The sequence below is a fragment of the Budorcas taxicolor genome, chromosome 10, assembly GCF_023091745.1.
Source record: "Budorcas taxicolor isolate Tak-1 chromosome 10, Takin1.1, whole genome shotgun sequence".
In the NCBI taxonomy this organism is placed as follows: domain Eukaryota; kingdom Metazoa; phylum Chordata; class Mammalia; order Artiodactyla; family Bovidae; genus Budorcas; species Budorcas taxicolor.
Genome location: NC_068919.1, coordinates 90,992,742 through 91,020,647, shown reverse-complemented (window position 1 = coordinate 91,020,647; position 27,906 = coordinate 90,992,742). Strand labels below are relative to the sequence as shown.

At 43.1% G+C, this 27,906-nt stretch overlaps 1 protein-coding gene across 2 annotated transcripts in view; it reads left to right on the top strand.

Moving 5' to 3' along the window:
* The window catches only part of SEL1L (SEL1L adaptor subunit of ERAD E3 ubiquitin ligase), a 61,728-nt gene that overhangs the window by 14,094 nt on the left and 19,728 nt on the right, over positions 1 to 27,906 (top strand). For both annotated transcript variants that reach the window (XM_052646547.1, XM_052646546.1), the window contains exons 4-14: positions 11,382 to 11,549; positions 12,939 to 13,044; positions 13,862 to 14,024; positions 16,510 to 16,563; positions 16,655 to 16,714; positions 18,892 to 18,973; positions 19,317 to 19,471; positions 22,146 to 22,202; positions 24,644 to 24,712; positions 26,110 to 26,187; positions 27,294 to 27,356. In XM_052646547.1, coding sequence (XP_052502507.1) covers positions 11,382 to 11,549; positions 12,939 to 13,044; positions 13,862 to 14,024; positions 16,510 to 16,563; positions 16,655 to 16,714; positions 18,892 to 18,973; positions 19,317 to 19,471; positions 22,146 to 22,202; positions 24,644 to 24,712; positions 26,110 to 26,187; positions 27,294 to 27,356 — 1,055 coding nt within the window. The remainder of the gene's footprint in view (positions 1 to 11,381; positions 11,550 to 12,938; positions 13,045 to 13,861; positions 14,025 to 16,509; positions 16,564 to 16,654; positions 16,715 to 18,891; positions 18,974 to 19,316; positions 19,472 to 22,145; positions 22,203 to 24,643; positions 24,713 to 26,109; positions 26,188 to 27,293; positions 27,357 to 27,906) is intronic.

Below are 27,906 nucleotides of genomic sequence, written 5' to 3'. Positions count from 1 at the left end.
TGAAGCTGGCTTGAAAGCCTTGTAGGGCTGAGGCAGTGTCGTGATAGTCAGGGCGCACATACAGAAGTCCTGTCCCAGAAGGAATTGCCGGGGATTCCCAGGGAATCCAAAAAAAACAGTTTATGATCTCTGGGTACCCAGAACAAGACACTAATTGACAGTATGATGGACAGGGAGGCCTGGCGTGCTGCGGTCCACAGGGTCGCAAAGAGTCAGACACGACTGAGCGACTGAGCTAACTAATGACACAGCTGCCCACCGTGGGCTTCTTGTCCTAGGGTTCCCGGTCCAGCCCGGATCGTTTACGTTCAGTGCCAGTCAGTTCCCTAGAGTTTTGTCATCTGTGACAACAGTTGGTCCACCTCACGAGTGTGGTCAACATCTGGAGGTCTTCTGCGTGGAAAGTGCAGCGCCTGGGTCAGCCCCTCTGCCACTCAGCAGCCCTGCCAGGTGTGATCGTAGGCTCAGAGTCTGACTTCACAGCGCTCTCAACAGCTTGCAGAGGGGCCCAGAGGGTGTTCCTTCACGAAGGGGAAGACACTTCCAGAAATAGCTTCGAAAAACAAGGATCATGCGCCCCCTCCCCTCCCCGTGCCTTTCCAGGTGCAGGGGCTTTGGTTCGTTTTCCTTGGTGGTTACAACATCTGTGCTTCCGTTCAGCAGTCGTCATTTTATGTTTTCCGGTCATCCCCTGCTCTCATCCTGACCTCCCGTCTGGACGGGTTGTGGGAAAGAGGTGGCAAAACATCTTCATAGGAATATCCCCTTAAGGACTTCCCTGGGGTCCAGTGGTTAAGACACCACCCTCCATCACAGGGGACCTGGGTTCGATCCCTGGTTGGGGAAGATCCTACTTGCCACATGGCATTACCACACAAAAAAAAATTCTGTTAATACAGCTGAACCAGAAAAATACCACATGCACAGATTGGTCAGGACAAAACTCTTGAATTTCCAAACAAAAAATACAAAATGGTTTTATGTAACCCTCCACCCCTTTCACCCTGTGAACATCACTTCCCCAGTGACCAGCCTAGAAAAGACTGGTCCCTTTCTGAGGACGGCTGCCTTGGCTAATCAGATTGCACTAAGCCGTATACCGCAGCCGGAGAGAGTGAGGGAGGCAAAGTCAGGCGTCAGTTCATCATCTCGAACGGCCCGGGGAGCTGACCTCTGCTAGACGTGCTCCGGAGGAGGTCGGAGTTGACTCAGCCAGTCCAGAGTGATCAGAGGTCACCGTTGGTGTAGTGTCCCTTCTCCCCAGTTGCAGCTTGCGGCTCTAGCCACAGTTAAGATAAGTCAGGCTCTGTATCGGAACCGTACAGGCTCTATCTGCAGCTTGATTTTGGATGGTCCCATCAAAGATCAAAGTCCTTTCCTGTGGGCATTTGTAAGGGACCCAGACAGTTCAGCCAAGCAGCCGTGATGCACTGCAGAGAGGCGGCCTGATGCTCGGAGGCCAGAGGACCTGAGCTCTGTTTACGAGCCGGCCATGCTGGCTTTCAGTTTAGCCCCGGCTCCCACTGAGGCTGGATGCTTACACCAGACGTGTGGGGCCTTAGCTTAGAATCAAGTCCAGGCAGTTAGGATCTGTGAATTCAGGAGTTTTTAAAAAAAGGTAGAGGCTTTTCTTCAGTAGCAAAGCCTAGATGCTACAGACCACAGAGGTTTTGGTTTTGTTCTTCTGAAGTCCAGATCGACCCCACTCACACAGCCTTCAAGGGACAGATCTCTGCTCTCACCAGCTCCCATTAGCCAACTGAAACCTGCTTTTCAGAACTCCCAAAGGACATCTCCATCTGTAGAGCACCTTTCTTTTCTTTCTTTTTTTTTTTTTTTGGGTCTCCCTTTTACCAGAGGCTCCAATAAGCAAAACCCCTATCTTCCATAGCAGAATTCATCAGTTACAGAAGCTGGTTCAGTTTCCAGTACGCAGAGTTTCAATTCCGACCCACCCACTGGTGGCAGAAAGCAAGGAAGTTGTGTCCCACTAACACATTTCTTTTTTGCAGCTTGCCTTGATCAGGATGACTTCTCTGGCATGTATGCAATTACAAGCATGTAACATTTTATGTCCAGTTTTACCATACATCCAGATGTCATGGCCACAAATCTAAAGTCACAAAAAAATTTCTGTTCCCCCTCCCCCATTGCAAATTTATGTAAACTCCTAGCAGTAAATTCAGCGTTTTGCAGTGTGACATCACTGTCGCCAGGGCAGATCCAGGCTGGAATGCAGAGAGGGCAGGGGTCCGGTAGGCACTGCCTCAGCAGCCAGGCTGAAAAACTGGCATCCCTGCCGTACCTGAGGTTGCTGGGGTCACCTCCCTCTGCCACCCCCTCCCCCACTTTTTTCCTAGTTTACCTGAAGTGTAGTTCTAGCCCTGGGATCCGATTTCAGCCCCACCCCCTCTCTTCTTGGAGAAGAGAGCAATGCAGACTTTTAACATTTTGGCCTCCATTTTAACATATTCACCTCTGGGCATTTAGCGGGGTCCTTTCTCCTCCCTTGGAGGAGAGAGCAGATCCCAAAGGCAGGACTTTAGCTAGCTGGCCTGGCTGGAAGCAGGTGGTGGCACCCAGCGAGCCCGCTCTCCCAGAGTTGGAGCTCTCATTTCCAAATTCCACAGGTAGCTTTTATTTCTGAGAACAGTTAACAGATCGGCTATTGCTGCATACCACGGAGAATTCCATCGTCACCTGGGCACCGGAGATAGCATCATACCCGGCCCCTTACCCTTCTTTTCCCAAAATTTGACCCTCGTTCAGTGAGTCAGGTTTGATTTAGGGAGCCACACTTCTTTTTTTTTATTTTTTAACTTTTTTTTTTAATTGGAGCATAGCCAATTAACAATGTTGCCATAGTTTCAGGTGCACAGCAAAGCGACTTGGCCATACAGATAAGTGTGTGCATTCTCCCCTGAACTAAAGAAGCCCATCTGATGCCAGCTGTACTGGGGGTCCCCAGGACCATCCCTGGCCTCCGTGATTTGCCGGGAGGACTCAGCATGTAGTTATCCTCACAGCTGTGATTTATTGTAGCAAAGAGGTACAAGGCAAAATCAGCATGGGGCAAGGTCCAGAGCAAACAAGGTGCAAAGGTCCTCTCCCAGCAGAGTCACGTGAAGTGACGTGAAAGTCGCTCAGTCGTGTCCGACTCTTTATGACCCTGTGGCCTATACAGTCCATGGAATTCTCTAGGCCAGGATACTGGAGTGGGTAGCCTTTCCCTCCTCCAGGGGATCTTCCCAACCCAGGGATCAAACCCAGGTCTCCCGCACTACAGGCAGATTCTTTACCAGCTGAGCCACCAGGGAAGGTCTCACTAATTCCCCTAGCACGGGTGACACTTGTGTGCAATGTCATCCACCAGGGAAACTCATTAGCGACCCAGCGCCTGGAGTTTTTAGTGGAGACTAATCATGTGATCACTGTCTGCCTGGCATCCACCGAAATTACAGATTCCCAGAAGGAACACAGATGTTGAGCATCAGCCACGTTGTTTGTACAAGCAGTTTAGGCCCAGTGAGTCACTGGGGTGGCAGGAACCCTCCCCATGTCTTGAGTCCCCAGATTCCAGCCAAGGGCAGGCTCTCAAAGGATGACAGTCATGTCTGCTGTGTTACCTGTTTTCTGCATATCGTCTCGGTAATAAACATTTGTTGAAAATGAGTGAATAAAAGGCCACTAAGAGGGAAAATGATTTACACTGTGGTATTCCTGTTACCAAACACTCACGGTCCTTTTAAAAGGGTCGTGTTTTGTTGGCAAATAACAGAAAATCCACCAAGCCCTGGCAGGAGCAGAAGTTTGTTTGACTCACGTAATCAGAACTCCATAGAGAAGGTGGTTCAGGACTCATGCCATCAAGGACTCCAGCTCCTTTCTCTCCTGTTCCGTGAGCTGACTTCATGGTCATGTCTGTCCCAAGTGATCACGCTGGTGATGGTTGGACCTCCGGGTCCCAGGTCCTTAGGAAGGTGTGGTGCCTGCGTCAGAGGAGCAGGAGCCCCCTTCAGAAATCACTAGAGGAAATGTCAGAACTTCTCACTTGACCTGTTCCATCTCTCGCTCTACAGAAGTGAGTTGTTTAGTCACTAAGTTTTGTCTGTCTCTTTGCAACCCCAAGGACTGGCACGCCAGGCCTCCCTGTCCGTCACCAACTCCCGGAGCTTATTCAAATTCATGTCCATTGAGTCAGTGATGCAGTCCAACCATCTCATCCTCTGTCGCCTGCTTCTCCTCTTGCCCTCAGTCTTTCTCAGCATCAAGATCTTTTCCAACAAGTCCCCTCTTCACAGAGGTGGCCAGAGTATTAGAACTTCAGCTTCAGCATCAGTCCTTCCAATGAATATTCAGGGTTGATCTCCTTTAGGATGGACTGGTTGGATCTCCTTGCTGTCCAAGGGACTCTCAAGAGTCTTCTCCAACACCACAGTTCAAAACCACAGTTCTTCAGCACTCAGCCTTCTTTATGGTCTAACTCTCACATCCATACTTGACCACTGGAAAAACTGTAGCAGTGAGGAAGGTGTTAAGAATTACTAGCCAGTTTGCACTGGCTGCCACTGGAGGGAACATCAGTGGTAAATGAAAATGCCGTGTTGTAAATAATTCACCTAGTATGATCCTGTATTAGTCAGGGTTCTTCAGAGAAGTAGAACTGAAGGCTCTCTGTTGGCAGAATTCCTTCTTGCCCGTCTTCTGTTAGGTCTTTAACTGCTTGAACGAGGCCCACCCACATTGTGGAGGGTAATCTGCTTTACTCACATAAATCCACTGATTTAAGTGTTAATCTCATCCAAAAACACCATCATGAAAACCTAGCGTAGAGTTTGACCAGACACCTGAAACGCTGTGGCCTAGCCAAGTTTATTCACAGAATTAACGCATTGTAGGGAGATTCTTCGGAGAAGGCAATAGCACCCCACTCTAGTACTCTTGCCTGGCAAATCCCATGGACAGAGGAGCCTGGTAGCCTGCAGTCCATGGGGTCACGAAGAGTCGGACACGATTGAGCGACTTCACTTTCACTGTTCCCTTTCATGCATTGGAAATGGCAACCCACTCCAGTGTTCTTGCCTGAAGAATCCCAGGGACAGGGGAGCCTGGTGGGCTGCCGTCTATGGGGTTGCACAAAGTCAGACATGACTGAAGTGACTTAGCAGCAGCAGGCAGATTCTTTAATCATCTGAGCCACCAGGGAAGCACCATTAACCATCACAGGTCCCTTATTTGAAAGAAAGCCATTTCCCCCCAATATGTTTGCACTTGAGAAATGAATCTCTTTTCTAGTAACAGTCATTACCTTTGGAGAAAAAGGTAGTTTTCAGTGGTAACTAAAGTGTGATTTTTCTTTTAAGTTTGTATACTTTCCCATTGCTTGAATCATCTTTTTTGCAATAAACACGCTATCCTAATAGTCTAAAAAACAAAAAGAAAAAAGAAATAACCAGCATCTTTCTCTGTTTTGAACGGCATAGTGTTGAAACTTAGTGAACGTGCTTAAAAGTGGGTTCTGGAGTATGAAAGTTGACTGAGTAATAGGATCGCATCTTTGCTTCATCATCATGTGCAAGAGGGTGGCAAGGAATAAACAAACCTGAACTTAGTACTCAGACTACACAGAATATGTATAGATGGTTGAGGAAACGGGTCGTGACCCTCAACAGGTCTGACTTTAAAGATTTCTTTTGTCATCGTTGTTTCTTTGTTCTATTGTCCAGCAAATTATTTGTGGAAGGAAACTCCCCTGGGAGACCATCCTCTGAAACAGCACCCCACCAGCGCTTTTGAAACTCAAGTACCTTTACAGTCATTATTTAGTGAAACTCACTGTTCTTTTTTTTTTTTTTTCGGCTACATCACGTCTTAGTTGCCCCACAGCTTAGTTCCCCAACCACGGGTTGAACCCGGGTATCCTGCACTGGATGGTGGCTTTGTAACCCTTGGACCCCCAGGGGAGTCCCTCGCCGTCCTTCAGTAGCAGTTCTCCTTAGCAGGTTTCACTCTGCATGGCTTCTGACAGTTCCTGTCACCTAAGTGTCTTGAAGTTTGTCCCGTTCCTCTGGGTGCATGGGCCAGTACTTGCTTCTTTATCTTCTTTTAAGTGTTTTCACAGAGAGAACTGAGCTTGTATGACCTGTGGACTTAATGTTTTGTTCATTCTCCCATCTGACTGCGTTTCATTTTTCTTCTGAAAAATCATCTTAGTCCTTAAAGCAGTGTCTTCCTTAGTATAGTGTGTGTATGTATCTGTCCTCCCTTCATTAACATGTAATTTCTCAACTGTAGTTAGCAATTCTCAACCTTGGATGAAAGCAGTCTTCTTGTAGCAACTAACATAAAATTGTTCTTTTCCTTAGAAGATTAATATACCATACTTCTCAGTCAACAGTAAATATGCAGCCTGTACCATTTGCTTTATCTCAAGTATGCTTGCTTTAAATCATCTGTATCTGTGTTTTGTTTGTACTACTTTTAATAGCGTGAAAGTGAAAGTTGCTCGGTCGTGTTTGACTCTTTGCTACCCCTGGCCTATACAGTCCATGGGATTCTCCAGGCCAGAATACTGGAGTGGATAGCCTTTCCCTTCTCCAGGGGATCTTCCCAACCCAGGGATCAAACCCAGGTCTCCCTCATTGCAGGCAGATTCTACCAGCTGAGCCACAAGGGAAGCCCAAGAATACTGGAGTGGGTAGCCTATCCCTCCTCCAGCAGATCTTCCCAACCCAGGAATTAAACCGGGTCTCCTACATTGCAGGCAGATTCTTTACCAGCTGGGCTATCAGGGAAGCCCACTTTAATGGCATAAATGCTCTAAAAATGAGGAAATTTGCAGAGCCAGAACAGTTGCCTTTATTTGTGTGAATCAAGAAGTTGATGTTTTTGTTTTGAATTTAAAAATAAAAATGAGGAAAAGATATAAGTATTCCAGGGTTTTTCATTCAGGACCAATAGCAAAATTCTAGCCACATTTGTTGTTTTCTCTCAACCGAAGAAAAATGTGCAACCTACAGATTGCAAATAATACTTTATTCAGGGACCTTGCTGAGGGCTACAGCATGGGAGACAGCCTCTCAGGTCGCTCTTAGGAACTGCTCCAAAGAGGCAAGGGCAGAGCCAAGATATATAGGAGTTTTTGTTGGGGGTGGGTCGGGGAATGCAGGTAATCACAAAAGTTGGACTTGTCAAGGTAATGATTTTAGTGCTTTTCTGTGTTTGAGAAGATGCAGGAGTTTGGGCTCGTTGAGATTATCCCTGAGATGAGCATGGTACCTGACAGACCCAGTGTCCTGTGTTTCCCCACCCTGAATCCCCTCAGGGTGTGCTGTTGGGGGCGGGACAGCTGCAGTGGCTGGGGATCTCTGGGCAGACAGAGTTCTTTGTTCACTGAATGGCAGTCACATTCTCTGTCTGCACCAACATTCAAACATGCTGTGATACCTGAACATCAGAGAAACCAAAACCTGACCCCCAGTGCCGCTCCAGCGGCCGCCTCACTTCTCCCCTTGCCGTCATAGCAGTCTTGCTTGGAAAAGAGGTCTCTGTCCACTGAGTTCAGTTCCTCTCTTTCCGCTCTCGAGACTGAGTGGAGTGAGGCCCCGGTCCCCCGCCAGACCATTAAATCCACGCCCCTCCAGGCACATCCTGATGGCTGAAGACCTGGGCAGTCCTTGGTCCTTATCTTCCTGGCTCCTCCTCCGCGTTTTTGCTGTTTTCCTTCCTCTGAGGGCGCTTTCTTCACTTGGCTGCGGTTCCTCAGAATCTGTCTGATGTTGAAATAGAAGGTTGCCCCAAGGACTCAGCTTTCATCTTCTGCTGTGTCTCCACTAGTCTATGGATGCCTGGTGTCTCTGTAACAGCTGCACTGTAGTTGATTTAACCAGCCCTCTCTTCCTTACCTCTGAGTTATTTTGGGGTTTATGTTTTTAAAATAATGATGATGTGCAAACATTCCTTGGACGTACCTCTCCATATGAGAGAATGTTTGAGAACGTTTCTATAAGTAAATATCCCACAATTGAAAAAATCCGATCTAAAGGTGTATGGAACTTTTCACTTCTAACAGATGTTACTAAATGTCCCTCTACACCCTTGCCAATAGTATGAAATTTACGTTCCTGCCATTTGCCTATATTCTGGCCAGCGCTGAAGGATTACATGTTCAGGTAGGGTAGGTTTTTTTTAGGGGGGAAAAAACCTTTCTAGCTTTCCTAAATGATTTTAATTGGCTTTGAGAGAGCATATTTCTACCAGTTTAAACATAAAGTGTTCTGTTCATCATTCTAAGTTCTCAAATACCATAAGCTTAATATCTTACTCCCACAGTCTAGATAAATTGTGATGCTATGTCATTTTTGCATGATGGTTCAGAATTGACTTAATGGCACATTTTTCCCTTTTGAGTGTCGGATTTGATTGCTGGCTATCATTAACTCCGATTGCTAATCAGTCAGCCTCCATATGCCAGAGCAGTGATTACCATTGGTTTTAAAACTAGTACCGTTTTCATGGCTGTTTTTAAAATAATAGCTTTGAAATTCTTACCGAATTTCTCCACAGAAAGAAACTTAACTGAAATTAACCCTAGTGTGAGGAATACATACCTGAGATAATTGACTTGAAACTAGCCAGCCTCAGTCAGTAACTTTTGGCAGACTTTAAAACAGGTTTTAAAGGCAATAGCAGCTTCCCTGTGGTGACTTTGCTTGGAGAAGATAACTGAGAAATACCGATTTTCTTTCTGTTAACTTGCTTATAATCACATTACTTGACCAGTGTATAATTTAACGAGGATTTTTCAATTAACACAACTGAGGAAGCAGGTGCACCCTGGTGCTCTTCCAGCTTAAGTTATTGCTGACTCAGTAGCGGGTTAAAATCTTGTATTGCCTTTGGCTTCTCTTTAGTTTCTTTTCTGGCGTATCATTCCATCACATGAAAGAATCCTGTCATATATTTGAACCTCTTAAAAAGCACAAGTTTTGGCAAACTAGAATTCTTATGACAAGCTATTTGCCTTTAAAACAGAAATTTCAGTTTTCATAGGAAAAAATTAAATATTCGTTAAACCGTTGGATGTTTGAAATTCGAGTTTACAAACTGCAGTTATACAAATAGTGTCTTTCTAAAGCAGATTTGACCCCATTGGCAGTGCATAGGAGTACCTTTTTCAGGTTCTATAGTGATAGTGACCCCTCTGAGGCTGCTGATAAAGGATGCTTTGCTTATAGGTTGAATTAAAGATCATTTGTTAAAAAGTGGACAGATCAAAGAAGAAGTTACTGCCCCTGGTCAGTAATTACCAGGATGGTGAGTGACTTTTATCTGTATAAACTGTTAGAAATTCATTTGCCTTTCATAACTTAACTGAAACTAATTTTCAGGTAGCCTTAGGATGTAGTCTTCTTTACACCGGAAGGAAGGAGCGTACATTTTCTAGCCTTTCAGAGCAGCCATGCCAGCAATGATAGACGTGCCATCTGTTAGCCTCATCGCCTTAAGTGGCAGGCACCACGAGGAGTCCCTCATGTGTACTGTGTCGGTTCGTCTTTGCCAGTAACTCTATGTGGCAAGGACTGCTGTCCCTATTTGTAGATTAGGAAGTTGTCTGCAAATACTTTTGTGAATAAGGAGAGAGATTAAATGACTTACTCAAAGTGCACAGGTAATAATCAGTAGAGTTTGAATTGAGTGTTCTGACTCCATAACCTATACTGTTACTTACTAAGCTTGGCTGCTTAAATAAATTCTCCATGTAAAAGCAAACCAGTGGACGCTGACATGTATGTACTCACTCATCGAGTGTGGTTGGAGACCAGGCTCAGGCCTAGCCCTTTGGTATGCTCTTACACTTCTCACTTGGCATTCTTATGCACACTTTCACATTGAAATTTATCTGTGAACTAGAGGCCTTTTTTTTTTGCAGGGCTACAGCTGAGAAGGTGTCTGAGATATCTTCGCTTGTTTTGCTTAGCTGCCTTGAACGTAGCAGGAGCAGAGCTTAATCAGCCTCTCTCCTGATCCATCCATCCCTGCCCAGTCACCTGCTCCTCCCCTAGTGTGCTCCGTCCTGGTGGGAACAACCCCGCACTCATCCTGCAGCCTCGGAGCCTGGGCACCTCCCTTGGGCTCGCTCTGCTCTCATCTGCACACCTAGTCAGTAGGTAGGACCATCTGTTTCCTTCGCATCACTTGAGTGCATCTGCTGTTTTCATTCCATTGTCCTCTTGAGGCTGTCCTCACCCCTCGATTAGACCATGGTCACAGCCTTTAACTGGTCACTTGGCCTCCAGCCTGGCATTCCATTGTCCACTCTCGAAAGTGTAAGGACGAGCATGTCACTCCTTCATTAAACTCGTGAATCTCCATTGTCCTCAGGATGAAATCTGAATTCCTTAGTAAGGTTTGTCAGGACCTCTCTAGTCTGGCTTCTTGATGCTCCTCTGGCTTTTTCTCTTCCCCCCTGTGACACTCACTCTCTGTGTTCTGAGATGACGAACTTGATTTTCTCTTACACACTGTGCTCTCTTTCATTTGATTCTTAACACACACTTTTCCCCTGGCCTGCAGTGCTTCTCCACACCCCATCCTGGAGCATTCCGTCCGCCACCTCCTCCTGGACACCCTCGAGGTTCAGTGTAAACTTCAGTTACTGACGGGGAGGCTTTCCTCTCCGAAACATCGGTCGTACGTTCGTTTAATGTCTCCCTTACTTGTAAGGCAGCAGGTTCTCCGTAGCGGAGACCCCTGCTCCCCCTTGTTTCCAGCCCCTGGCATAATTCCTAGAGCCTGGGAGATACGTGGAAAGAACTTAGAGAACAAATTAGAGATACGGTTTCTCCCTTAACAAGCTCAGAGTCTAATGAGAGCCATAGTATGGTGAAGAAAGAAGCTCAGAGCCGATGATAAGTCCTCTAATAAAACGCTGTGGGATCACAGAGGAGTATGTGAGTGATTAACTTGGCCTGGGGGAGCAGTTTCACTGTGTAACTTTATATTATAGAAGAAACTGACTTACAGCATTCAGATGGGGGAAAAAAAGAGTTGTGCTGAGCAGTGGAACTGATTCAGTTGCGTTTGCTTTATTCTTTGCTCACTAGTTGAGCGGCTGTTCTCAATAGACTTTTGACCTTCTAAGGTTGTTATCTCAAGACCGTCAGAACTCTAACCTAGATGTAGAGCTAGGTAGCTAGCCACGCTCACTGAGTTGACTGACCTTCTCGTCGTCCCCAAACAGAATCAGCGCTGGCTCTTTTATGTTCCCCATTACAAATCACGCGTCTGTGTCTCTGGGTTCTCATAGCTGACATCTTCAGTATTAAGCCACGAATAGCAGACGTGCTGCCCGTGCTTCCATGTTTTCCTTGCCTTTCCAGCTCTGACCGCCATTGAAGGCACAGCGCACGGGGAGCCCTGCCACTTCCCTTTCCTGTTCCTGGATAAGGAATACGACGAGTGCACCTCGGACGGGAGGGAAGACGGCAGGCTGTGGTGTGCCACCACCTACGACTACAAGGCGGACGAGAAGTGGGGCTTCTGTGAGAGTGAGTGTCATTCAGCAGAAGGCAGGTCCACATCGTGCGGCGTCTTGGCCAGCAGTTTGAGCCCTTTTGGTAGCTGTCTGTGTTCTCCCTCGTGGAGAAGCGGTCAGCACTGATGCTGTGGCTGTCCCTTAAAGCCTGGACGTCAGCACAGGAAGCGGGCCGTGTCCCCACTTCCAGGCCATCACCCGGCAGCTTGTCACACATGTGCCTTATGTCGAGGTGGTTTTCCAGGGTGTACATAGGTTGTTCTGAAGACTCTCAGGCAGGCTACTGAATTAATTAATGTGAAACGTTTTTTTGGCAACAAAGGAAACAGAACATTATAATAAAGGTTAATTAATAGTGGTTAAAAGGAAAACAGAATTCCTTTTCTAAATCCTTGAGTGAAATGCACTGTGCTAAGTTAACATTTGACAAGTATAGTCTGTTTAACTGTCCTAAGTGTTCATGTCAGTACAAAGGGGCTGACTTCTAAAGGCAAGCTGTATTTTCAGGAAAAACTTGCTCAAGATAAAGAGCAACAGAAAACCTTGAACACATCTCAGTTGATACCAGATGACATTTTCAGAGTAATGGCTCTGGTAGAATATTTAGGCTCTCCTAGAATATGACATCTTATATGGTTCATCTTTGGAGGTAGGCCAATATGATTAAATGCTCCAGTTTAATACATCAGATTTTTTTTGTATTATAAAAACAGCTCACTTCTGTTTCTATAAATATTAGTCCTAATGAAATATTTGTACATCTGTCATTTGATGAGTTACAGATTTCTATTAAAATGCTATATTACAATAACAAAATAACTTTTGCGAAATTTATGATAATTCTGTTGTTTTCAAGGTTGTATTAATGTTAATGTATAGGAAAAAATAGACAACTTGAACATTAAATTGAGATCTATAGTTAATAAAAATCAAATTTTTATTAACTTTTTAGCATAATTAGTCAAATACTTTTTCCTTGTAAAAATATACAGCAGTTCAGGTGAGGCGGAAGTGTTCTTCAACAGTAATAATATTTTTCTGACTGTTTTTTCCTGTCCTAGTTTTAGCTGACCTTGGCATATATAATCATAAGCTCCTTGTGAAATTTTAGTTAAAGTGAATTCAAAGTTAGAATTACTAGCAGAAAAGTACCTCCAAAAGCAGACTGAGAGTGCTTTCTCTGAAAGAAAGTGATTTCAATGAGTTTTGTTTCCCTGAGTCCTGTCTTTTATCAGATAAAGGCCATACTTAAGACCATGTATCTTTAGAGTCAGATTTTGAAATGGTGAACAATCATGAATCGTGTTTGCCTGCCCACCCAAGAGAAGGAATATGTTCTGATGTCTGACAAGTAATTGGTGCAGAATTATCCATGTAAATGCAACTGACATTTTGTTTTCAGCCGAAGAAGAGGCTGCAAAAAGACGGCAAATGCAGGAAGCGGAAATGATGTACCAGACCGGGATGAAAATCCTCAATGGAAGCAACAAGAAAAGCCAAAAAAGAGAGTAGGTTGCACAGCCCACTCCATCCTTCCTTTGAGCTAGGCCCTTGCTGAGGTAGTGGCCGGGTGCGTTTTAAATGGAACGTGCTGCCAGAGATAAGAAGATTTCCGAAGGTGCATTACAAGAAAACTTGATATGATATATATGGACATTAGGGACATTACTTTTATCAGATTTTAGCTTGTTGGGATAAACAGGTCATAAATACCAGTCCTAAGAATGAACCGCGAGCAAATGACAGTAGATGATTAAGTTGCAGTCATGTCTCAGTGCCAGGAACACATACTATTCAGAATTCAAAGTGACATAAAACAAAAGGAATTGTTGTCAGATGTTTTCTGGGGTTTTTTGTTTTTGCTTTGTAATTTTCTTACAGACAAAGTCTAGAATTTAGAAATGAAGGAACATAAAACAAGTGATTGTCCTCTAACATTTTATGTCCCCTGAATTTCAGCTGATTTTTGCTATAGTCTGTGCAAAGATTTTAAAGACAGTTGTAGTGGTCATCATTGGATTTTTTTACTGGAGACCATATTATTACTGTTCTGACATTGCAAAGCAAGTTCACTTTCTTAATAGAACTTTTCAGGATTACTGTTAGTATAATTAGAATTCCAAGATACTCTAACAACAGAACTGGTATCCTAGGTAAAAACGAAAGTAGCCAGAATGTTTTGTAAGGGACACTGCTTTAGTAAAAATATCAAAAGAGTTCTGTACAGTAAGGAAGTTAAGCTACATTTTAGTAGATCTTGAAAACAAATTTTAATGGTAATTCCAAAATGTTGCTAATTTGTTTTTTCGTTACTTGTGTTTAAAGAGCTTATCGGTATCTTCAGAAGGCAGCAAGCATGAACCACACCAAGGCGCTGGAGAGAGTATCCTATGCTCTTTTGTTCGGTGATTACTTGACACAGAATATCCAAGCAGCAAAAGAGATGTTTGAGAAGCTGACCGAGGAAGGTTCTCCAAAGGGACAGACTGTGAGTGTGCTCTCTGTGGAGCTCTCTCTGCACGCGGTGCTGCTTCATTTTAACAGCCTGATACTCTCGTTGCCCTGACTTCCTTTAACAAGTAAGACTGTAAATGTTAATTTTGTGGCAAATTATTTTACCAGTCTTCTTGGACAGTCTTTTTTTCTCCATTTGAGAACATTTATAGTCATTAAGGCATTTTTGCAATTGCATCTTGCCAAAATTATATTTGCACCCAGCTCTGTGGGGATGGGCGCTCCTGTGGTTAGGAACCTTGCGGGCCTTGCCCTGAGTACCTCTGCACCCACCTGTTTATCTGTATGCTTTATACTCTCTTTTCATTTTGTTTAAGTGTTTTCATGTAAAATAAGCAGTTTTATGTAGTTGAGTTTATTCATCTTTTTTATGGTTTCTGGATCTTTTGTCCTACTTATAAAGGTATTTTGCCCACTTTAAAAAAAAAAGCCTTCAGTAATAAAGATTTAGCAATGGTTTGGGATTTGCTTAAAGATAAAATTTCTGGTCACAGAGGAAGTCTGTTTTCAGGCTATGTAAATAATAATAGGCATCGTTACCATTGTTTTCTATAGGACTGGTAACCAGTCTGCAACTCTTAGATAGTCTTGGTTTTGGTTTATAAACAGGTTATGTGTTAATTGCTCCCCTTCGTTTTCAAGCCTTTTCCCCCTTCTAAATGAGTTTAGGTTAAATTCACACATACATTCTTTTTTTTTTTTTTTCATTTATTTTAATTGGAGGCTAATTACTTTACAATATTGTGGGTTTTGCCATACATTGACATGAATCCATCACGGGTATACATGTGTCCCCCACGCTGAACCCCCTTCCCACCTCCCTCCCCACCCCATCCCTCAGGGTCATCCCAGTGCACCGGCCCTGAGCACCCTGTATCATGCATTGAACCTGGACTGGTGATCTGTTTCACATATGATAATATACACACACATACATTCTTCATCTTCAGACACATTCTATTCTGAGAAATGGCCTTACTTTTAAGACCTGTTTTCCTTTTAATAATAGAACCTTACAGTACCATGGTGCTTTTTTACACTTGCAAAGTACTCTGTCCACTGTAATTAATGCTTGCTGATGAAACAAAGCAGCAGAATCACAGAGGCTTCACACAACGAGGCGCTGTCTCTTGCTCGCGCCAGGTCCCGTGCAGTGCTCCTGCCTGAGCCACTGTTCAGATGGTGGCTCGGGACCCAGGCTGCTTCCATCATGTAGCTGTTCTCCAGCCAGAACACAGGGCTTCCAAGCCATCATGTGGGGAGAAGGGGGAACTGGAGGAGCCTGGGACACTTTCAAGGGCCAGGCCTGAAACTGGCTTGCATCCCTTCTGGTCACATCTGACGCAGAGGCCCTCCCTAACTTCAAGGGAGACTGGGCAGTACAGAAGAGCTCCTGGATTTGGATGAGAATAGCACCTGCCTTTACAACTTCAGCTTAGGCTTTCACGTCGTCAAGGATGATCCTCAGAGAGCAGAGGGCAGAACCTTACCAGTGCATTGTTTGCTTGACTGGTTGTTTTGTTTTGTTTTTAAGAAGTTGTGTATGCTCTAGCAAGGGGAGGTGACCTTTTTCCCTTTGCCCCTTCAGTTTAGCCCCTTGCTGCCTCTTTTTGTTCCTAGGATAGTGATTTTAGTAATCCCTTACCCATTATCGGGCTTCCCTGGTGGCTCAGCTGGTAAGGAATCCACTTGAGTGTGGGAGACCTGGGTTCGATCCCTGGGTTGGGAAGATCCCCTGGAGGAGGGAAAGTCTCCCCACTCCAGTATTCTGGCCTGAATCCCATGGACTGTATAGTCCATGGGGTTGCAAAGAGTCAGACGCAACTGAACAATTTTCACTCACCCATTATCATTGTGTACCACCCTCTACATAGATAATATATTGAAAGAAAATTTTGTTTTTTAAATTTATGACAGTGCTGGGTCTTCATTGCCACACACAGGCTTTCTCTGGTTCCACCGAGCTTGGGCTTCTCATTGCGGTGGCCCCTCTTGTTTCAAGCACAGGCTCTAGGCTCTCGGGCTCAGTTGCTCCATGGCGTGTGGAATCTTCCCAGACCAGGGATGGAACCCATGTCTCCTGCATTGGCAGGACTTCTCTATCACCAGGGAAGTCCAATAGATAATATTTTAATGTAATGATATAGGAGGCATTTTGTTTTCATAGTAGCTCTTCCCCAAGAATCAAGTAAAAGTCATATTTAAGTGTGTTCAGCTTTGGTTTTCTTAAATTGTCTTTAATCTTCAAGCTAAATTTTTTTACTTGTTTAAACTTACATTTCATTGTATAATTTGTAAAACCTTGAATGCATTTCTGAGGCTTTTTGATTCCACAGTTGTGCATATTTGCAGCTTTCACATTTTTTAGCATTTAAAGACCCTTGCATCTTCTCATGGTTCATAAAACTGTGTCTGCCTTAGGTAAACTTACACTCATGACTTTTATCATTTTGTTTCAGGCTCTTGGCTTTCTCTATGCTTCTGGACTTGGTGTTAATTCAAGTCAGGCAAAGGTAACACTTGTTAAAACTTTGTTGTATACTATAGTGTGAATTGGGTGACTGTGTGCCCATGTTCAGTTAAGCATCTTTCGTTCTTTCACAGGCCCTTGTTTATTACACTTTCGGAGCTCTTGGGGGCAACCTAATAGCCCACATGGTTTTGGTAAGTAAGATTTAAATGGAAGGTAATAAAATTGCTAACAATTGTAGTAATATTAATCATTACAAGTGGCCACCACTTCTCTAGCTTTCATGATTGTAGTTTACTTATATTTATTAAGACCCAATATTCACTTGAATGTCCTTCAAATTCTTGTTACTGGATACAGCAGGTGAATCTGCGTGTGGATGAAAATTGGTAGACTCCACGATTTTTCATTAAAATGATTAGTTTGGCTGATTGCCCTTAAAATAAGAATCTGATAAATGACTCTTTTCTCAATTTTCTCTAAGTTGGAATTGTTTGTCAGAATCATTTTTTAGATTGGATTATGGCAGATTTTATGTTTAAATTGATGATGGACTAACTATACAAAGAGCCAGTGTCCTATAAAGTTGACTACAGAGTATCTCTTATGTGTTACCTGACAGCGCTGAATATTTAAATGGCTTAGTGGTAAAATATAGCATCTGACCTCCACGTTCTTTTCTGCTGAGGTGTTTAATCTGCCTTCTACTTTATAAATTGACTTTAAGAGAGTCATGTGACCTTGGCCCATATTGGTGGTGGTGGCGGTGGTGGTTTAGTTACTAACTCATGTCCGACTCTTGCAACCCCATGGATAGTAGCCCGCTAGGCTCCTCTGCCCATGGTATTCTCCGGGCAAGAATATTGGAGTGGGTTGTCTTTTCCTTCTCCAGGGCATTTTCCCAACCAAGGAATTGAACCCAGGTCTCCTGCATTGCGGACAGATTTTTTTTTTACCAACTGAGCTATGAGGGAAGCCTCTGGCCCACATTACTATGTTCCAAATGAAGGTGTTAAGTTCTTGCAGAAATAAAAAGAATAGACTGAGCAAAAATAAGACCAAAAGCAGAGAAACCAGTCCAAAATCTAGAAGGGGTCAACAGGCCTGCCTAGTCACTGATAGGACTATGAGACTTAACAAAGAAGAAAAATCTGGTTTTCCGGCCTGCTGGGCAGATCCTGGATAATTTTCCCTTTGTGTATTCTAAAACACTGAATACTTGTCATTGGGCTTCTAGTACAATTAGATCTAACGCCAGCCTGCAGCAAGCGTTTACTCTCGAGAGGGGGACATGAGTAGGGAGACCATTACAGTGCAGCATGGGAGCATCAAGAGTCACGGACAGGCCCCAGCCCATGCCGGCATGGGAAGCAGAGGGAGTTAGGGAGACCCTTCTGAAGAAAGAAGCAGCTGTCGGCGGAGAAGGGAATGCCAGGTAGACCATCCCCAGGACAGGCAGACAGGGGTTGTGTAAAGGGCTGGACGTCATGCCAGGGAGCTTGGGCTTGGTCCTCTTACAGAGATAAACCATTTTCCGGTACCTGAACTATGAGAGCGTCACTCTAACTTTCTGAAACATTCCTCACTAACTTTGAAGTTTTTTCATTTGTTCGTCTAATCTCCAAAAATGTTTATTGCTCCCACAGTCATTGAAACGTTGTTTTTAGATGAATTTGCAGAAAACATGAAGTATTTCTGACAGAAATCTCATTTTAAAGCTGTTTGCCAATCTTCTTAAATAGGGGCTACAGACAAAGAACGTTAAGTAGTAGTACACGTGTTATTGTACACTTCTGTCCTGAGGACTGTTAAAGTTGATGGAGTTATGTGAGTCTGTGTGACTCCAGAGAGCTCTGTTCTCTTCTCTTCTTCATAATTAGCTGTCTTCCCCTTATTCTGAAGTCATTCATTCCTGGTACTGCTGTACCTGTCTCTAGTAGTTTCTTGTCTTCCCTAGATTGCTAGTTGGTTGCTTCTTTAAGAGTTATTAATGCTTTGGAAGATTAATCGATTTCTGTTAAAACTGTGTCTAAAGAAAGATTGAAATCTCATCTAAAATCGAGACCCTAGGTAGTTTTCTCATGCAGGTAAACGGGCACACACTGCATACAGAAAGTGGATGGCATCTATTTTGATTGCTCTCAGAACTTTCGTTATCTATTTCCCAGGTCTTAGCTGTAGTCTGATTGTTAAAAGTTGCTGAATAAGTTACCTCAGAATGTGACACTCAGGATAAATGAGGTGGCCATGTGTTTGTATCAAAGGACAGTACCGTTCCCCTCTGCGCATGGTTAGCTTTGACTGTTCCTGCTAGAATGCCACTGAAGCACGTGAAACTGCCCTCTTCTCACTGAGGTTGTATTTATTACAGGGTTACCGATACTGGGCTGGCATCGGGGTCCTCCAGAGCTGTGAATCGGCACTGACTCATTATCGTCTTGTGGCCAATCATGGTACTTGCTTTTTTTGCCTTTTACGTTACCAAAAAAAAAAAACAGACTTAATTTTAAATCTGTTGTACTACTTGAAATACTGTGACTGGCTCGCTCAAGTGGAATCGTCTTTACGCTAGTTGATTAGGAAGTGCTTTTTTAAAATTTGCTTTGGATTCCACTTCTTAGTATTGTGTGGGAAAGAAACTGAATTTCATTGAGATGACTGTTTCGTACTCCATAGACCACAACAGAAAAAGTTCCTTTAACACAATGTCTGTTGGCACTTGGAGCTGGAACGGTACTTCTCACTGTGGGACCACCCCTCTGACTTCCGTCCCATGTTGCTTTGTCCCTGTTTCAGTTGCTAGTGATATCTCGCTGACGGGAGGCTCAGTGGTGCAGAGAATACGGCTGCCTGATGAGGTCGAAAACCCGGGAATGAACAGCGGAATGCTCGAGGAAGACTTGATTCAGTATTACCAGTTCTTAGCTGAAAAGGGGGACGTGCAAGCCCAGGTAGGTGTTTCAGGGTCTCGTGCAAGGTCACGGCCCTGTGTGTGACAGCCTCTGGGGCAAGCACTCGGAGCCATGACGGTCTCACGGAGCTATTATTGGCTAGAAACGAGTCCCATTTATTCTCCAGACCTTCCATTTGGATTCGTCTGGGTTGTGACCCAAGCATTGATGGTGCCTTAAAAGCTGGCCAGGTGACTCCAGTGTGCTCCGCGGTTGGAAACTGTTCCTCCAGTGGAGCAACACTGCAGTGATGACGAAGGCTCTTACTAGTGTCACCAAGATAAGAACTGTCACTTCCTCTGAACAGAAAGTCCCTGCACACTTGTAATTTCAGATGCTGTTCAGAGCTATTTACTGTTCGTTTCCTTTGCTTATCTTAGACTATAATTTTCTCAAGGTCAGGGACCGAAGCAGGCCTGTTTAATGTAAACTGTGTGGCATACATCAAAGTATCATGTGTGATTTGTTGTGTCATGGGTTGTTTTGATGATATTAAAAAAGAGAACTTCACCATCCATCTTTATTTAAGTTCACAGTTCTTTCTGATTTAGAAACATATAGGGATGAGCAGTAGATACTTTTCCGATTAATTTTAAGACTAATAGAAGCTAGCACTGTAGATTAGTTTGGCCAGGTTTTAAATCTTATGTAAAAAAAGAAAAAGTCTTATGGCATATTTTTGGTATCAGCTTCTTTTGTTCAGTATTGTTTGTGATATCAATCCATGTGTTTTCACATAGCTATAATTCATTGATTTGCATTGCTATGTAGTATTTCATTGTATGAATCTACCACAATTTATCCATTTTATTCTTCCCAGATTTGGGTTATTACCAGTAATAATACACACAGCATTATTACACACACAGCATTATTACACAGATGCATAATACATGTCTTATGCAAATCTCGTCTCAAATTTTCATAGCTTTATAGAACTTGATATCTGATATAAATACATTCTACCTCTATCATGTTTTCATCATATTTAGCTCTGATATTCATTTTTTTCACTCCTATATAATTTAGAAATGAATTGCTTCATTTCCATATACAGTCAGCCCTCTGTATACTGCAGGTTTTCCATCCACAGATTCAACTAACCATGGATCAAAAGTAGTCAAAAGAACTTTTTTTTCCCCAGAAAGTTCCAAAAAGCAAACTTGAAATTGTTACACATCGGCAGCTATTTACATAGTATTCACAACTATTTGCATAGCATTTACATTAAATTTTATAAGTAATCTGGAAATGATTTAACATGTACAGGAGGTTGTGTGTTGGCTGTACGCATTTTATACAAGGGACTTGAGTATCTGAGAATTTTGGTATCTGTGCAGGGGAGGGGGTCCTGGAACCAGTTCCCTGTGGATACCAAGGGATGACTGGACATGAACTTTCTATTTGCTTTTTTTGTTTATGGAGTCTCTCTTAATCCATTGTAGTCAGAATATGCTCTTTGCTGTTTGTTGTTTGGGATTTCTCGAGACTTGCTTTATGCCCCCATCACTTGGTCAGTTTGGGCAAATAGTCCATATGCTAAAGAGAATGTGAATTTCTGCAGTCGGATGTAGTATTCTGTATGTGTCTGTTGAATCAGGTTTCTTCATTCTTTATTCAACTCTTTTGAATCCCTGCTGAGTTTGTCTGCTTTTTCTGTCCGGTGCAGAGACGACGTGATTGCAGTTTTTTTTCACTCTGTGGATTTCTCGTTCTTTTAGTTCTGTCAGTTTGACTTTATATTTTAATCCATGATGAGTGCATACAGACTGAATACTATTATCTTGCTGTTGAACTAACTTTTGTATCATGAAATGTCCTCTTTTTATCTCCAGAAATATTTTTTGCTTTCAGTTCCTTGGAGAAGGGAAAAGCTACCCACTCCAGTATTCTGGGCTGGAGAATTCCATGGACTGTATAGTCCATGGTGTTGCAAAGAGTCAGACAGGACTGAGTGACTTTAACTCACTGACTTGCTTAATACTGACATAGCTGCCCTTTCTTTCGGTTAGTATTTACATGGAATATGTTTTCTGTCTTGTGCTTTCAACTTTCTGATGTTTAAGGTATGTTTTTTATAAGTATCATATGACTAGTTTTGTTCAGATCTATTCTGACAGTCTTTTAAGTAATTAATGACACATTTGGGTTTTAATTTTCTATCTATCCTGTTTTTATTTTGCTTTTCTGTGTTTCCTTTTCTCTCCTTTCATACCCTCCTTTGGTTGGAGGTTGTCTGTATTTTAATCCCATGTATTTTTGAACCCCACAGGATAATTATTCTTTTATACAGTCCATCCAGTATAGCATTCCTCATGGATTTGCCTTTCTGTTGTTCTTTATTTCTTGTCTCATCTCCAAGCTTCCTAGGATAATTTTCTCACTTCCTGAAGAACACCCTGTTATTCAAAAGATTTGAACTTTTCTTTAGTTTGTGTGGAAATGCCTTTTCTCACCTCTTTCAGAATGATGTTTTGCAACTAAAAGCAGATAATATTTTTTTTTTAAATGTAGTAGAGTAGCATCTTAAAGAATTAAGAAAAATGTTTAATTTTCTGTGTTATGGACAGAACCCTTTTTGTGACCAAATGTTTCTTGTTGAGCTAATTTAATTACAGGCCAGATGCAGGTGCTACCATCTACAAAACCTTGCCTCCTTTTTGTTCATTTCCAGGTTGGTCTGGGACAGCTGCACCTGCATGGAGGCCGTGGAGTAGAACAAAACCATCAGGTACCCTTCCTGATCTTCGGGCTAAGCTTTTCATATTGTGGCAAGCTATGACGCTCCAGATGTATTTCTTGCAAAGTCAGTGACAATATCAAGCTTTGAAATTGAGTCACCATCACAAATGAGCTTTCAAGATCCAACCCCTGAGGAACCTGAAGAACAAAAAACATGGTCATACTTTGCGGTGATGGGAAAGGTTTTGTTAATTCCAAAACTAGTTGGCAGTGCTGCCAAAAATGCATAGAACAACGTCTTGGTTTTCTATAGGACTGTGATAGACATATGTCTGAAAACTCCTACTGGAAGGTATTTCCTAGAACTGAGGAGACCTCAGTGTTGAGTTTTTGAGAAATTAGGCATGTGCAGCTGTAGCAGCCACATCCATTTCCAGTCCCCAGTTTTTATCTGCTTTTTGTCCCGTGTATTGCTCATCTCTTCCCTTCTGCCCGCAGTACATCTGTCACTTACGTGAATAATTTCCTACCTGCATTTCCTAAGCAGTAACTTGTACAGGTTACTGCAGATATAAACTGTGCATCTGATGGTACAGTTCCCTTGCTTTAATTTCTTTCGAGTGGTCTGTGATTTCCCATAGCTTGAAAGCCAAACCTTCGGCGTGACCTCCAAGGCCTTGGACTGTTTCTCTCGCCAGTCCCTTGCTTTCTGAGACACAGGCACAGGGACCTTTACTCAGGTGTTTGAAAATACTAAGAAGCTCCCTGTCTCGGGACTTCTGGAAGGCCAGTTCCTCTGTCTAGAGTGAATATTATTATCCCACCTCGTTTCCTTGCCTGACAGTTTGTACTCATCCTCCAGAAGGCAGGTCCAGTGTCTCTTCCCCTAACACATCTCCCCTGACCCCTACCCCACTGCAGGAACAGGTTGTGTACCACAGTGAGGAGTTCTGAAAGTCTGTATTCCCTGTGGCCTTTGTCATTGTAAGTTAGTCAAGGATGTAGTAGAATTGTTCCTCCTGCTAGAATGTGAGGCTCGAAACAGCACGGGCTGTGTCTGCCTTGTTTGCCACCTCATTGCCTGCATCTGGCGATGCTTACTAATGAAACCCTGTTTTTCTGCCATGCCAGTTAAATGTTCTAAATAAGGTTATTTTATACACCATATTGCATCGACTTTAAGAATTAGATCATAACAAAATGCATTTATCACTGAAACTATACCAAATATTGATGCTTTTTAAAATATACTATTCAGCCAGCATTTTAACAACTTTCAGTGTCTCTCAGACATTAAAATTTCATGTTGTTAGGCCAGTGAACACACCAAATGAACTGGTGAGTAAAAATGTCAGGTGAGAAAACAGAAATCTGGTTAAGAGTTTTCTGCTTTCCTTTATACAGCAAGTTTTGGGATATTCTTAGTGCTGTATGCTACCTACCTGGGAAGCAGTTACACAGGTGAAGTTGCTCAGTCGTGTCCGGCTCTTTGCGACCCTGTGGACTGTAACCTACTAGGCTTCTCCATCCATGGGATTCTCCAGGCAAGAATACTGGAGTGGGTTGCCGTTTCCTTCTCCAGGGAATCTTCCCGACCCAGGGATCGAACCCGGGTCTCCCGCATTGGAGGCAGACGCTTTAACCTCTGAGCCACCAGGGATTCCCAATATATAATGGCATGAACTCAACCAGCATTGAGTAGTACCGCCTGTCCCAATCACCCCGAGGCATTCAGGATACAGTGCTAGACCATGCCTTTGGTTTTTACCTTTGCAGAGCTTCAAGTTTAACAGAAGCATGTTATTTTTTTAAACAATCACACCAACAAATGTGTAGTAAATTGTGATTATTGTTACAAAGGAGACTTAAAGTGTCCAGTGGTGGGTTCCTGACTGGAAAGTAGCACTTGTCTCTGAAGAAATGTGGTTGACATTTAAGTTGAACCTTGGAGGTAAGGTCATCCCAGGCCGAAAGAAACAGATGTGTCTAGGTCCTCAGGCAGGAAGGAACATGGCACTGGTGTACCCGGAGTGCAGTGAGCAAAAAGGTCAGCCGTGCTGAGATAAAGGGTCTGATCTGTTCCTTACAGTGCTTCAAGGAGCTGCAAGGTCCACCCTGTTGAGACTTAAGAGCAGTCGCTTTGGGTGACCCCAACAATGAAAGCAGAAAGATCAGGGAGGGGCGCTTTGCAGAGGTTCCGCCAGGAAAGAAGGCCGCTTCGACTGGAGCCGTGGGGAGGGAGGGTCGTGGATGCGCTCCAGGTGTGCTCGGCGGCAAAGGAAACAGGACTGGGGGCTGGATCGGCTGCCAGAGGGACTGGGGGCGCCTGCGGCAACCAGCAAACATTGCCTTGCCATTTACTTCAACTTGTATGCTTCAGTGTAACAAGATTTTTTTTTCTTTTTAATGTTTCTGAAGTAATTATTTTGGTTAAAAGCCAAGGGCAGATTCTATTAATAACTGATTCTTTTCATAAATTCCTTCTCACAGAGAGCATTTGACTACTTCAATTTAGCAGCGAATGCTGGCAATTCCCATGCCATGGCCTTCTTGGGAAAGGTACTGTACATCCTGTGAACATTTTCTTTGACAGCAAGAGGTATTCACCTAGTAAGCACATATGGTATTCATCATCTACAATTTAACAAAAATAAGCTGGAAATAAAATTTCCAATACAGGCATATTATATCTTAAGTGCTACCCTGAGACATTTTCTTAAGTAACTTAGAGGGAACATAGCATTTGTTTATCAGGATGTTAATTCTCCACTGAAGCTAATTGTCACTATCTGCAGCCCCACTTTTGGTATATGATATGCAGTAATAAGGGATTTATTCTTTATGTTGTGCTGTTTTTTCCTAAGTCTGTCATAATTGCCTGTTTACTTCCATGTTGAATCGAGACGATTAGAGTTTGTTGAAATTTATCTGCAGACCTTATTTAATGTCTTAAATATGATAGCATCACCCACTTCTCAGTGCAGTTCTTTTCTCAGACAAGGAAACATTTAAGTCTAGAGACTAATGAACAGATTCCATATGTCACGGCATGTTCTCACCACTTCCTTTTTCATTATTTTGAACACTAACACAGTGTAAACCAATGGACATTTTCACCTTTGGCCAAGTCCTAGGGTTAGGAGGCTCAGCTAGAATATGTCTCAGAAGCCTTTACAGAGAGAAAGATTTCATCAGTATTTGCCACACGATCACAACTGGTCATTTGGGGCCTGAGAACTTTACATTTAGATGTTCTAACTATTACAGTGTAGAAATTTGTATCACCCATCTATTTTTGTTAGCATTTAACAACTTTTCTTTTCAGCTCTCTCGATTCTTGTTCTGAATTTCTGATTTCCCCTATCTCAAAAAAAGATTTCCTTTCCTTATTTCCCCAATATACACATGGATAAAAACAGTACTACCGGTCATTCAGTCTTCCTTTCTCTTGGCCCTTTTATCAGGTCCCATACCTGGTGCTCTGTAATCATTCTGTGTTGAAACCTTTTAAAATAACTTTTCGAGTTACCTCTTTTCCTGAACTTAAGACCGTCCTTGCATCTATTATGGGGAAAGCAGCGGGCGACACTGCTCTCGGCTCTCCTTCTCCTCATGCAGTCACTTACTCCAGACCACTGATTGACCGACCGTTTGACTGCCCTTGGTCAGCGTGAGAAGAAAGATTTATCTTGGGGTTTAAGATTACTCCTCCTGAGATTGATCAGTGCACTGATTTTATGTAGTTGTGTTTATAGATAAGTCGTAAATTTGGCATGACCAAGAATATATTAAAAATAACTACCTTTAAGATTTCGCTTTTAATTCTAAAATATCCTGTGGGAAACTATAACAGTTTGTTGAAAGATTTCATGAAATCTTGAGATGAGGTAGGTGAAAAATGTAATTGCTGAGAAGGTTACAGCTCATATTGAAATTAGGGTCTGTCTGTTTTCTAGATGTATTCAGAAGGAAGTGATATTGTACCTCAGAGTAACGAGACAGCTCTTCACTACTTTAAAAAGGCTGCTGACATGGTAAGCCTTCTTGACTCATTGTATTGAAATGTGTGCCACATTCCTGTTATTTTAAGAGATAAGTTTTTAAAGGAATTAATCATCATCAACTTATTCCATAAATTATTGGAAGTGCTTATGTTAATATGATTCATTTGGATGAATGGATTAGGAAGAAACCTATTAAAAGCTATATACATATGTGTGTGCGTGTGTGTATGTGTGTATTAGGGACCAGATCATTGAATATTAAGTCTGTTTCAATTTTACTGAGAAGTTTCCTGGCCAGGGAAATAATGATTTTAGTAAAAGAATTGGGAGTTATATAATTTACCCTCTTTGTATTGCAACTTGAGGTTTAAAGCTTCACTGACTAGTTTTGATCATTATAACACACAAGTTAGACTTTCTTTGGCCCCGAGAAAGCTGCCTCTTGAGTATTTAAGACCCTCCGACGCCAGTGTACGCACGTACCTCTCTGTCAACTAGAACATGTTGGTAACTGGTATTACTACTACTAGTTGTACTAGTATGACTAGTACGTGTTGTCCCAAACGACAGTTAAGTTTTTCCTGAAGGGGCACTGTGACACTTGTTTTAAAGATGCTTCTGTCCTTCTGAGTTTCAGGTGAATACTAGATTTTTTCTTCAAGGTCTCAACGCAGTGATTGTCTTTGTTCCACAACAGTCCAACAGCCTTAAGCATACCCTTGCCACTGATCTCAGTGTGTTGATTCTGCCCTGTGGCAGCATCTTCTTTGTTGGGCTGGGAGGTTACCAGTGGAAAACCACCCCCCCAAAAAAAAGTGACCTACTTTTAATGTTGGAAAGATTAAACATATCAGTCATGTTTCATATAACAGATTTGTGAGCCAGATAGTCATAAGGTAAGTCACCAAAATTTAATTCTAAGTGAATTTACTCTTAACTGTTTTTCAGCAAATATTGAATGTTAGGTCTCCAAAACTCAGTTTCCTGTGTAGTCTGATGGGAAGGAGGAAATTCTGTTCTGAATTGAAAAACATACTAAGACATGTTTTGAATATGCTTATAAATTATTTCTCTTGCAGTCACTTTTTCTTGCCTTTTTTTTTTAATGAATCCTTTCATTTTGGTCTGGTTGGCAGGGCAACCCAGTTGGACAGAGTGGGCTTGGAATGGCTTACCTCTACGGGAGAGGAGTTCAAGTTGTAAGTTTTCAGTCCTAACGTTCTGACTTCAACAAGCAGTCAGCTGGTGACGTAGGGAAGTGTTCCTTAACTAGCTCCCAGTCCCAGGTGAGGCTGTTCCGTTTGTAACCAGAGCTCAACCTGGGCCATTCTCTCTTGGGTTGGGTTCCCTGCCAGCCCTCACCCCGTCCCACCGTAGCAGCGGCCTTCTTGGCACGGCTGTGTCTCTGGCGCCTTCTCAGGGCGTGAAACTGTTTCTCATGCTTCCATCTCTGCTCTTCGCCTCACTGACTCTCCCATCCCTCTCAGGCTTCAGTATCTCCAGGCCGTGTCTTCACTCAGGCCTAAGAAAATTCTCAAGTCCTGTCGTGTAGAAGGAGGAAAGCTCTCTGCACTGCCCCTTGCCCTTCTAGCTGCCACTGCTCTCCTTTCCAGCCCTTTCCTGCAGTCCAGGTCTCTCCAGAGAAGGAACTCCTTGAGCTGCTGCCATTCACCCCTCAGCTCTCAGCAGTCAGGCTCCCACCTCCTGTCACTGCTCTGCACGGCTCAGCAGTGACCTCCTCCGTGTCGG